The sequence below is a fragment of the Vitis riparia genome, chromosome 10, assembly GCF_004353265.1.
Source record: "Vitis riparia cultivar Riparia Gloire de Montpellier isolate 1030 chromosome 10, EGFV_Vit.rip_1.0, whole genome shotgun sequence".
NCBI lineage: Eukaryota > Viridiplantae > Streptophyta > Magnoliopsida > Vitales > Vitaceae > Vitis > Vitis riparia.
This window is the reverse complement of record NC_048440.1, coordinates 18,894,483-18,908,084: the sequence shown is the minus strand read 5'-3', so window position 1 is coordinate 18,908,084 and position 13,602 is coordinate 18,894,483. Positions and strand designations below refer to the sequence as shown.

General features: G+C 33.2%; 1 protein-coding gene across 1 annotated transcript; it reads right to left on the bottom strand.

Moving 5' to 3' along the window:
* Positions 1-9,890: 9,890 nt before the first annotated feature.
* On the bottom strand, positions 9,891-12,852 carry LOC117923974 (sugar carrier protein C-like). The gene is made up of 4 exons (XM_034842505.1): positions 12,582-12,852; positions 12,156-12,478; positions 10,650-11,279; positions 9,891-10,563 (listed from the first exon to the last, which is right to left on the bottom strand). Exons 1-4 carry the CDS (start codon positions 12,712-12,714, stop codon positions 10,090-10,092), a joined length of 1,560 nt encoding a protein of 519 aa, XP_034698396.1. The 5' UTR covers positions 12,715-12,852; the 3' UTR covers positions 9,891-10,089.
* Positions 12,853-13,602: the final 750 nt, after the last annotated feature.

Sequence of the window (13,602 nt, the reverse complement as noted above, 5' to 3'; positions counted from 1 at the left end):
TATAATATACTGACTTCTTTTCCTTTTGATCCTTGAATGGGCAATTGGGACCGTAGCCAAAAAATCAACCCCACTGTGTGACGCAGTCATAGGTGTGGAAAGTGGAGACACTTGCTTTGACATTGCAGACAAGTTCCAACTGACTACTGAGTTCTTCGACTCCATCAACCCCAATCTCAACTGCGATGCCCTCTTTGTAGGCCAATGGGTCTGTGTTGATGGGACTGTCAACTAAGTTATCTACTACTCTCCACGTCTGGAAGAAATAAGGAATGAAGAAGAAAATAAATTATTGAATAAGGAGATGAACTTCATTTATTTTATCTCTATGTGGCATTTTTCATTTCATCACTGGCTATAGATTTGATCTGTCAATTAGCCACTGCTATACAGTGTGCTCTTAGCATTTTATCTTATTTAAGTTCAAAGCAAACAATTATTCTCTCTCTTCAAGGTCAAGGACAAGATTTAATATTCCCCGTGTTGATTTTTTTTTTTATTTACATTTTTCCCCTACTTGCAAGAGTTCTTCAAGCACGCATATTTAACTTGTTTGCACTTCTTGAAGCATATATAATCAAGATGGAAACTGGAATTTTATAATCACTCTTTCTTTAGATACTTGGGAGTTAATGGCGTTCATGTTACATCCAAGCACATATTCCTTGGCCTCGTATGAACTCATGGATGGCCCAATTGGCTCCCCTCCATGACATTTAAGAATTAATAATCGGTGGGAATTGTTTTCCACAACAGTTCTTAAAAGTGATATTTCACACATACATGTGTCTTGGATTATAAAACCTAAATCAATTTTATTCCATTTTACTTAAAATACCGATGGTGGTCGAACTCCCCATCGAGAAATTTTTTTTATGTGATGAATGATAAGTTTAGTTTTATCATATATTTAATCCTTTTATGTTTTAGAGTTTTGTTTTTAGATAAGGCAGCTACAATTGAGAGTGGTTTTTGAGAGCTTCATTATTATGCTCATTTTAGTTCATTTTGATTAGTGGATTTTTAAGTGTTGATGCACTCCATGGACGTAAAGACACATTGATTGCCGAACACCTTAACAATCTTATATTTTTCTTTATTTTCTGCTCATGTATGTCAAAGGATGTTTTCAAACAGATATATATCAGCACCAAGTAGGTAAAAAAACAAAACAATCACCAAAATAGAGTATCTCATAGCTAATTAGAACAAACTCATTTTTTGTGCTGATTGGAATGGAACGACGGCGTTCACATGCAAGTCCCATATACATCGTCATCACCCATGTTTGATACTTCACCCAAAAGACTGAAATGTCATCTCTCCCCTCTATGGCAATTAGCATTAAGTTCCCCCACTTGATGTATATTCGTAGCCAATTCTAACTGATTGAAGCAAATGATAGTTTGACATGATAGCTTTGTTTCTTGGAGATCAACAGGATGAAGTGATATTTTTGCTCTTAAACAGAAGCTTCATTTTGAGTTGGTTTTCAGTATGTGTCTATCACTATCATGTCATAAATGGATATGAATTGCAGAGATGATACTTCTCTTAGGGCGTGCTATTGTTACACAAAGTTACAAACTAAGGTTTATTATTAGATGAGAAGTAATAATGCGTGCAAGCAAACATGTACTCGTTACAAACAAAATTTTGTCCAAGAGTAAAGACAATGAGAGTATGAGACTCTTTCTGGCATTGACTTTCTCAATATGGAGATGGTACGGCTTCAATTCTGAATTGTCCACTCCTTATAGATATTAAGCCGGTCTAGAATTGTTGTAATTGGGATCTCTCCTTAGAAAACAATTTATGGATCACAAACTCAACTTGTTCGTACCAAAAACATTCCAATAATTTTTCCTAGCTTAGCCAGCACTATCATCCATAAACTGCATAAGCAAACATAAAATCCTAATCCACGAGAATGGCTGTGGAATGCACAGAAAAGCCGGCTTCTATCTGTAAAATTCAGATACAACTGTTTCCTGGCTCACTGGGCGGTCTTCTCCATGGCCATTCTATTATAAATATGAGGGGTTTAAGATAGTAATCATATCTCAATAGAAAGGCAGTTTCCACTTTTTAGGAAAGAAAGAGGAGAAAAGAAAAAGGAGAGGAGGAAAGATACAGTATGGCCAAGGAAAACAACAAGGCAGCCATTAGTCTTAACTTGGTTTTGATGCTTTCTTTCCTCGTCAACTTATCCATAGCCGAAAGCAGAATTCTTGGTGGTAAGTCTTAGAGCACAGACTGGCTCTGATGGAAAAAATTGAATTCTTTCTCATCATCTCACATTTGACATTTACATGTTGTGGCGCTACAGTACTATAGTGGAGGAATCCTACCTTCGTTACCTTTTCATTTGGGACCATAAAAATGTCAATCCCGCATTGGGACAAGTCATGGTGTGAAAAGCCAAGAAATATAGGCTCCGTTTAGTAAATGTCTTTCAAAACCATTTTTTAAATTTATTCTCCAAATTTCTATTTTACAAAAGAAATATTTTTAACAAATTCTCTATATTTTTAGAATGTTCTAAAAAAAATTTTATAAGTAGTATTTTATTTTTAATTATTTTTTATATTTATATAATTACTTTTAAAACTATTTTTAAAAAATAAGTAAAAATAATTTAAAAAAATATTATATAAAAACATCATATTTAATGGAAAATTGTTTTTTTTTTTATATTAAATATGTTTTTTTATTATTGCATAAAACATAAAATTGATTTTAGAAATAGTTGCCAGACAAGGTTGCATTCTCTCAAATGATACGATATGAATTTTAGAATAAAAAACTATTTATGAAAATTGTAGTGAATCACACTCAATCATATAGACATTGTCGTACTGCGTTTTCAAAAGCTTCATGTCGAACCGACTCCTATTTCAATCCGTGTTGGACTGATCGATATACCAATAATAAAGTATCCAGGCAACTGGTGGAATACATCGCATCAACCTGGGAGCATTAGCCGATCTCGTACATCAATACATGTTCCTATGCCCATTCCAAGACTTTAAGTCCAAAGGGGTCTCACAACTTTAAAATGCATCTACAATGTTAAGAGGAGTATCAACCATGTATATATTGTTTGGGCCCCTTTGGGCCCTTACAGTTTTAAAACAGGTTTATTGGGTTAAAAGAAGGTTATACATAACACCAGAAACTTCCTCCCCCCCTCCCATCTAATATGAAACATCACAAATACCCCCCACATGTAAATACAATTTTCATTGTGTTCAACCAGATTGCGAAGTCAAACAAACAAACACCCCGTCAAACAAATCCCCATACTGATGTTGGAGATCAGGTTTGATACTATTTATAATGGTCCGCATCTAACCATGTAGATATTGTTTACTCTAATCCTAAAGAGACCCTCATAGTTTTAAAACAAGTCTACATAATTAAAAAAAGTTCATACTTATATAGTCTCAATAATTTTTTTCCTTTATTCTACGTAAGATATTACAACAATAGTTTCCCAATAAGCATATCTCTTCTCTTCATCTATGCATTTACTCTTTTTTAAAAAAAGAAAAATATTTACACATTTTACTTACATTCATGTATATTATGAATAAGTGATTTAAAGTAAATTAAAAACAGAAGGAATACATTTGGGGCAAAGATGTAACAAAAATCATATTAATATTAGTAATGAAAAGAAACATCTTTTAAAATTTTTTATGAGTTATTTATGTTTAGTTATATATTAGTATTTTATTTTAATTAATTTTAAAATATATATAAAACTTATTTGTTTTAGATAACTTCTAAACAAAATTTAATCAATGAAAAAATCTCATGAAGATAATTATGTTGAGAATTATTTATCTTAATTTATATATTTATATATTATTTTAATTAATTTTAAAAATATATAAAAATTATTTGATTAAAGAACTTTTAAATAAACTACGTTTTAAAAATAAATATATGATCAAGTTAACTTATGGACAGGTCCAATCGTCGGCCGGTCTAATTTGACCAATTGAATTGGAGGAGCTGTAAACTGGCCATGAACGGTTGGAATCGGCGATCAAGGTTTTTCACGAACCGAACGATTCATAAGCTTCCTCAAAACAATGTCGGTTCCCCTTCCTCCCGCGTACTGAAGCACTCGCGCCTTTCTCCAGTTTTGCCACACCTCTAGTTGTAGTTGCAGTTGCAGCCATCGCCTGCGCCAACGCCGCCAGCCGACGTGGATGCCTCTAATGACAATAGATTTCGACGGCAGTAACGGTACTCACCCGTTTTGCCTAGTATAGCTGTAACGCCCAAGTTTTCTTTTAAAGGGTAATTTAGAAATTCTTAATAATGATATTAAATTAATTAATTAATTAATTTAATAAAAAGGAAGAGGGGTAAAAGGGTAATTTTACGAATAAATACCCTAGGTATAAATTAGAAATTTTATTCTTTCCATTCTTTTCTGAATAGAGTTCCTGTTCGCAGAATTCCAGAGAACGTAGGTTGGAGTCAGATTTCAGGGTTGAAGAACAGATCTCTATAGGTAAGAATCTAACCCCTAGTTTAATATTTTAGATTCATTGATTAATTTCAAACACATTAGATATATTTTTTTTTGGAAAACCCCAAATCTAGATTAGGGTTAGATTATTTTTTTAATTCGTTTTAATATCAAATAGTGAAAATCTAAGATTTTGATTTTTATTATTGGAATTTGGGAGATCTTAAGTTTTATTAGATGGAAAAAAAAAAAAATTCCTTGGAAGGTTTCGATTTTAGGCTAGGGTTAATTTTATATATAAAAAAAAAGTAAATAAATATATTGTTATTTGTGGTTAAAGAGATTATAAAATGTTAAAAAAAAAAAAAAAGGAGAACGCGTGTGCATAGTATTGGATGGAAGAAAAAAAAATGGGCGTGTGCCCGGGTAGAAGGAGACATATATATATATATATATATATATATATATATATATATATATATATAATGATTCATTATTATGATGATGACAATGAAAAAAAAAAAAAAAACCTTGCTTTATTTTATTGGTTTGGTGTACCGAGACAAGTGGGTAATAGTTTGGGTGGCTTTTGAATTGGTTAATTAAAAAAATAATAATAATATTTAGTTTTAGATTAATAAATAAGATAATAGTAATAATGATCTTTTTTTTTTGTAATAAATAGAATGAGAGATTTAGCAATATATATATATATATATATATATATATATATAGAATTTTATAATGAAATAAAATTGTAATTTAATTAAATTAGTAATGTGTTATTAGAAACAAATTGGGAATTTATTAATTATAATTAAATAAGGAATAGAGTAATTAAATTATTACTTTGTTAATAAAAAAATATTAATCTTAACATTTAGAAATTTTAGGATTATCAGATTTATATTTTGAGGTAAATAGTAATAGTAATCTTTTTATTGTGTTAGGTGAGGAGTAGACTTTTCAGGGTTATTTTTCCTTCAAGGTCTTTGCATATTTTGAGGTAAGGGAAGTTAATGCAATATTTATAAAATTAAATTATTTTATATGTTATTTTGAATTGTGGAAAAGAAAATGATATTTTGTTACCATGCATGGATCAAACTGTTTTGCACTAAATATTTTGTTGGAATATTTTGTTTTATTTATGACACAAAATATGGAGATATTATGTTGTGTAAATTTGAATACTTGAACAAAAACATCACTCTGGTTTATTTGGCCCTTGTCAACGGGATATAATAGTTGACTATTCGGCCCTGTCAACGGGATATAATAGTTGACATTTACATTTCATGGTGGGAATGTAATTGATTTGGACTCCAGCCTCTAGGGGTTTGGTTAGAGGTTACTAGTACTAGTAGTGTTTGGTTCCTTCCACCAGGAACAATTTGAGGCTAGCCACCCATTTGAAAAGTCCCACCTAACTGGGCATTTGATATTTGCTAACCATGAGTAATGTAAATTGAATGGATTTGATTGAATCTTATGTGAAAGTGTTTGAATTTGATATGAAAATGGTTGGTTGAATTTTGAATAAATTAGTATTGTTGAAACTCTGATATTTGATGAGAAAAAAAAATGATATCTCTTATTTGAAATGAAAATATTTGATCCATGAATTGCATTAATATTCCTTATTGGGCTGTGAGCTCATTCCCAATTGTTGAAAATTTTTCAGGTACTCTTAGTTCGGGTGAGGAGTGATGGCTAGGCTGAGGAATGGTCATCATTAGGATTTGACTTAGGATTTTATGTTGGATTTTATTTAACTGTTAGTTATGCTCATTTGGATCATTTGATATTTGGAAGTTATTTGGAAATTAAATTTGAGGATTTTAGATTTTGTTCTACTACTCTGAACAGGTATTTGGTAATTGGTAACATCCAGTTACAATATGATTGTTTGGGTCAGATTATACTTTAAGCCTTCGGGTTTGAGGTGTGAAATGACCGTCACGCCCTTGGAGTGGGTTTTGGGGCGTGACAAAACATACTTACACTAAAGCACAAAAAAAAGGAATGAGGATGACCGTTTTTCTTAATCAGATTTATTTGAAAAGAAAAAACATAAAATGAAAAGTAAAAAAATAGTTTACAAATCAAACACAAACTAATAATTAAAATTCGTTTTCAAATATTAAAATATTAATATTTTACACATCTAACATCATCATAATTAATTTTAATTTATCTATTTAACATAATCAAATATTATAAGATAAAATATTTGATATATCTATTATAAATAATATAATTAATATCATATTTTCAACTAAATTAGTGGTGTACTATTTCATGTTATATATTATTTTAATAAAAATTAATAATTAAAATTAAAATAATGATTAGATAAATATTTATATGATTATAAAAAAAAAAAAATTATGTACATAATAATAGTGATGCATCATGTCATCCTAATTCTATTAAAAGGCATCAATTCAATCAATATTTTCAAAAATCATCTTATCTCAAAAGAAACAATATTATTCATATAATATTATATTAGGTTTAACTTTATTTCGAAGTAAGAGAACTTATTAGCACTATGCCCAAATCTGAGGATGATTCTCGAAAAAAAAGTCTTCATAAAAATAGTCTTTCTACCCATAGGAGTTTTAGACTTTCTTAAATAATTTAAACCTTTCTTATGCACTTAGGCTTTTATTTCTCTCTAATTAGAGTGAAATAATTCATTTTATATCTCTAAATTGTTTTTAAAATAATCTAACTTCAAAATAAAAGAATTATTTTTTCATATTACTAAATTTTAATATAATGAAATATAAGAAATTAAAAAAAAAAAACATTAACATATGAAATATTTAAACTCAAAACCTACACATTAACATACATTAGTCACAAGTGCCTAAAATATATATATATATATATACATGCTACATTTATGGTATATATAAATATCTTGAAAAATATGGAAAACTTTTGTAATTAAAAATTTATCAAATTAAATAAATAAATAAATTTGATAATGAATGCAATAGAAATGGCTTTAGTCAAATTCAAATTCAAATAGAGTCAAAACCATTATTTAAAGGAATGTCAAATCATTTAAACAAAAACATCCCTCAATTTCCTCGATTCCAAATACTAAACTTAATGGATTTTGACATTTCTTTTATCCAAATGCCTTTGTTGCAACCACAATGTGCAAAAACGGAGACTCTCTTAAAAAGCCTATTCATTGGTTTTGATCTCTACGGCCCATCTCTTAACGGGGCCCATAATCTTCCTTTGCCATTTGTTAGAAACTATCAACAGCTTCTTCAGAATTTAATTCTTTGATCTTGAGGTCATCTGAATGGTTCTTCCAACAGAAATAACTTCTCCATATATTAAATTCATATAACTTCTCCATATATTAAATTCATATGATTATAGCCATTTTGACATAATCGGAGCCTATGACATTATAAATTCTCTCGCCCAATCTTTGTTACCCACTCAGATACTTGACGTCTAGTTGATCAAGTCAGTCACCTACTCACATACTTGACGTCTAGTTGATCAAGTCAATCACAAGGAAATTTGGCCAAGAGGCTTAGACCAAACTTAGACTATCTCTCAATAGGGTTTGAACTCATATACAATTCCCAAGAGCACCATGATTGATTGATCAGAAAAATAAAAAATGAAAATGACAAATAACTGCAGCTTATTCTAAATTGGGGTGTGGGGGATAGGATGTGGAGAGCATGGGAGGCATGAGCCATGAAAAGGAAAGAGGATGAAGGATGGAGGATGGAGGATGGACCCAACCTCAAAAGTTAAAACAAGGATGGCAATGGCATATGATACCCCTAACTTTTTCTGATAAGGGAGAGGAAGGAACCAGTAACTAATAAATGACCTCCACTTATCCATTCCTATCCTATCCAAATACTTGTACTAAAACTTGATCATTTTATCATAAGATATGTCGTCCTTTATTTCATTGCAAGACCGTGAGCAGGTTCACCGACCCATCTTTTATCCTTAAAAGATATGGTTTTCATTCATTATCAATTCAATTCATCTCTCCTTTCTATCAATCTCATTAATTGCTTCATACGTATAACAAAAAGAAAGAAAAAGATAAGAAGAAACAAAGGCATTGATGCCGTTCAAGAGCACGTGAAGCTTGATTCGATCCCCACTTGAAAATGTTGTGAATATTTGGTTAGAAGCAGTTTATTAGCTTTTTCGGATTTGGGTCATCCTTTATCAGACAATATGCTTTCCAATGCGTGAGCATTAGCCTTTACCCATTTGATGATAACCTTTAAGGTGTCTCTAGAGACTGCTGGTTTTTCTCTGGAGAAGAAAACAACATGGGAATCAAAAAGTACTTCCATGAGTCTGAAGTATCAAATGTAGATGTGATTAAGGTATCTTACTTCTTCTTCGAACTAATTTTCCACTCTTTTTTCCACTATTTCTAATAATTATGAAAATTTAATGGCTTATTTAAAGTGCGTTTGAGAGTGATTTTAAAAAGTATTTTAGCATTTCTAACATTTGAATAATAAAAAATTTAAGTATTAAAAATATTAAAAACGTTTTCTAGCATCACTATTAAACGGGTTCTTAGTAATATTTGTACTCGAAATGTTTTCCCATATATATAATATGTTGTTATATAGGTATACCATTTTCCCTATTATATGTTATTAAGCTATAAATAATAATAATTATCATATTAATTATGGGTATTTTAAGGTTAATACGCGTTTTCTATTTTAAGTAACAAAGTTGAATTATCAGTTTTCAAAAAAGGTCTTTAATTTTATTCTTCTCTTTTACTTTGTCTTTTGTTTCCTTTTCATCTTTATAAAAGAATTGGCATCTTCCATAAAAGGGCAGAAAACAATCTTGTAGGGCAATGCACAATTCCACAAGCAACATTTAAAGCATGTTCTCAAAAAGAAGCAAAGCCAAATTGGATGAAGGACCCCCCTGCTTGAAGGGCCTTAGCGCTGTGCCTTCGTCCCAGAGTGGAGGAGGCCCACGCACAATCTTTGTGGAAGTCCAATCTCTATGGAAGAAAACTAACACCACTCACTATTCTGAGGATTTTCATGATGACTTCTTTTTAGTGGGAATCCGTGTGGAATCCAATAGAATCCAGCTTAGGTGTCCAATGATCTTCGAAACGGAAACTCTGGAAATGGAGGACCACATCATCAAAGTGGTGGTGCAATTATTTGGCTATAGACGATGCATGAACCAAATTGGTGGTGCAATTATTTGGCTATCGACGATGCATGAACCAACTGGATTATTAAGTCAACCCAATTCCATCATAACCCTAACCGCTACAAAAATAAAATAAGGCCCAAGTTTGAGCCACTGCTTTGAAATGGCACATGGAGTAGTAGTTCAGTCAGCTTGAAGTAACATGAGTCAGAAAATAAAACCGATAGTATGTATTCGTTCGAAAAAAAAAATGAAAAGAAGAACATAGGGAAAGCTGGGGTTCCAGTCATCAATCAATTATTTGAGAGATGAACTGAAGAAACGTAAATTCTAAATGAAATCAGCTACATCCAATTATATATATATATGTCCAGCAATCCGACACCAATATAAATAACAGGCCTTCATACATTCTTAACAGGGTAGTTTTCCTTGACCAGTTCGACGCCGCTGTAAGAACCATCGTTGACATACCGGGACCAGAACCAGTGACTTTTCCATACTTCAGCCATCTCTTCAATTGGGATGCCTTTGGTCTCAGGCAAGAAGAAGTAAATGAAGAAGGACATCACCACCACAAAGAAGGCAAAGAAGAGGAACAAACCAAACTTCATGTGACACAGCATATTTAAGAAGATTTGGGCTATGATGAATGTGAAAAACATGTTAACGGAGACGTTTACACTCTGGGCAGCAGATCGGATTTCCAGGGGGAAAATTTCACTAGGGACCAACCAACCTAGAGGACCCCAGGACCATGCAAACCCTGAAACATAGACGCAAATGAACAGCACCACAACTATGGCATACCACTTGGGCAAAGCACCAGGTTCTCCATCCACTCCGAATTTAACACCAATGCACGTTGCCACAATAACCTGTAGAAGAAACCACGTTATGATTTGATTCATCACGTACCCAAAAACATATTTTCCAAATTAAAAAGCCAAAACAATCAAGTTACCTGACATATGAGCATTTGAGTGCCACCCTCAAGGAAAAGAAACCTTCTTCCCCACTTATCAACACCGTAGATTGAAACTATGGTTGCAAGAACATTAACCCCGCCGGTTATCACAGCAGACATCAGGGAAGCATCATCCGCAAAGCCAATGGTTTTGAAGAGAACAGGGGCATAAAACATAATGACATTAATCCCGGTAAGCTGCTGGAAGAAGGGAATGAGGATGGCCATTGTGAGGTGTGGCCTGTACTTCCTCTGCAAGAGATTTCTCCAGGGGTGCTCAACAAGCTTGGAGGCTTCACTGGCTACAACAAGGTCATTGAATTCCTCTTCAACATCATCGACACCCCGGATTCTTCTCAGTTTTGTTTTCGCTCCCTCGTGCTGCCCACGCTCGATCATGGAGTTGGGTGTGTCCGGGAGGACAAGGGACCCGACGGTGATGATGAGCGCAGGGACCACAGCGCCACCCAAGCTCAACCTCCATCCCCAACCCCCCTTGATCTTTGCAAAGAAGTAGTTCAATATATTGGCCACAAGAATACCAATTGTGATGGATAATTGGAAGCCAATGTTGAGGGCTCCTCTGTATTTGTATGGAGCCATCTCAGAGAGGTAGAGCGGCACAGACTGTAATAACAAACACAAAATTACCATAATTAATTTTCAAACAATACCCAATTCCAAGAAATTAATAATAGCATTAATTGAATAATTAATATTCAAATAGAAATTAAATTAAATAATGATTAGTGGACAAAACGTTACTTCTTGGGGACCGCAGGCTCTGGTCGAGTTGTCATGTTTGGTTGGAAAATAAAATTTCTTCATATTACTATAAAATTAAATTTATTATGTAAGGTATGAAATGTCATCAGAACTAAAATTTTTCAATTTAATAAATCGTTTTCAAATTTCAAATCATTAGGCATTTTTCTATTCAAAGCCGTAGCATCCGCAAGTAAACGCCAGCGGAAAAAAGGACAAATACACGTCATACGGAAGGAAGGAAAATCAAGCCTCTGATTGCATACAAACGGAAATACTAAAAAAAAAAGGATCAAGAGTTTCAACCATTCATTTTTAACTTCTGCTTGGTTGCAGAGAAAAAATGGAAATTTTAAATTGTTATATTCTTCCTACTTTTTCCTGCAACCAAACAGAGAACACTACCACTGATTGCAACACCAAAAACTGAGAATGGACAAAATGAGAGATGAAAGAAAATATCAACAAAAGCACGCATGTTTGGATCAGGCAAAAAACTCTGAACCTAAACACTTCCCCGATCTGTCACTTGGAATCAGATCTGAACTAGAAAAAGTTTTTACGTTCCAGACAGAAGAATTAAAAAGGGGAAAAACTAATAAACAGAAGGACAAATCAAACGACAAAAAAACCAACAAAAATTTATAAAAGAAAACAAAACAAAGAGAATATCGACATCACCAAACCTCTCGATCCAAACAAAAGAAATAACACCCAATAAGGGGGGAGAAGTTTTACCTGATTGGCAAACCCAATACCAAAACCCAGCAGTATACGACCGACAATCAACATCCAAACAGCTTTAGCAGCGCCATTGATGATGGCACCGGCACAAAAGAGCAGTCCTCCGAATAGCATTGACAGCTTTCTCCCGAACTTTCGGGTCACCGTCGCGGCCACCAGCGACGAGAGAAGAGCAGCCAGATAAAGCGACGATGTGAACAACGTCAGTGTCTCACTATCAAACTTACAGTACTGATTCGTGGACTTGTCCAAAGCCTCCTTCCGGTACACAGAAGGGAAGAACTTCTTCAAGAACGGAGCCATGGACGTGACCCCACCTGCCACAACCCAAAACCCAGAAACAAAAATCAAAACCCATTAACCTTAATCATCAAACACCCCAAAAAAACACATATAACCACACTATTCCATCCCTCTTACCAGAAATTCCAATATCGTAACCAAAGATCAAACCACCCATGGCTGCAACAACACATGTCACAGTCACGTAAGGAGTAAGGTTACCGGGATAGGCCTTCCCGGTACCTTTATCAAAGCCTCCGACAGCCGGCATATTGATCTCCCTTCAACAGATCAACGGAAATAACTACAGACGCCTATGTAGAAGAAAAACTAAGAATAAAATTGAAGTATGAGATAGAAAGGAGAGGGGTGTATATATAGCCACATCCACCTCCAAACATGTATAGAAAACTGTTGAGCTGTCCCCGATAATATCTAATTCTTAATCAAGCCAATATTCAACTTCCATTTTCAATTTTCTTTCTATCTTCTGATTTATTTAGTAGATAAGGTAACTGCACTAACAATTTGCTCCCCTTTTTATTTATTGTCTCTAACTCCCCGTTCTAAAATAGAGAAGCCACCAAGGCAGGGGCACATGGTAAATAACTAAATATTAATAAAAAATATATATATATTTAAAATAAATACCCAATTTCAAATTTCAAATTTCAAATTTCCAAAACATTGATTCACATTCCCTTATCCTAGATGGTGTGAAAATTTCTATCCAAAATGTAGTTAAGTTTCCAATGCTTTGAACTTCTAAATCCCTTGCATATCCAATGCTGAGTCATCAATATTTTGCCAGGTCGACAAATTTACTCTATCCATATACATATATATATATATATATATATATATATATATATGGATAATACCGTTGTAATGTGATACTTTGGAAAGTGGTAGTATTGAAGTATAATAAAGTGGTGGAAACGTGACTTAAAAAGTCTTTACAGGAAGGCCTGAGGCATGTGAAATCAATACGTGACCCTCTTTCCATATGAGGGCAAGATGGTAACTTCAACGGGATATTAAATATGTGTTCCCTAAACTCTGGTATCCAGTTGGGTGATTCTGTCAATACGGTGAAATATGGGGGTATTGTTGTCATTTTACGGAGTTCAGTTCGGGACAGTGGCTCTGATAGGGCTGA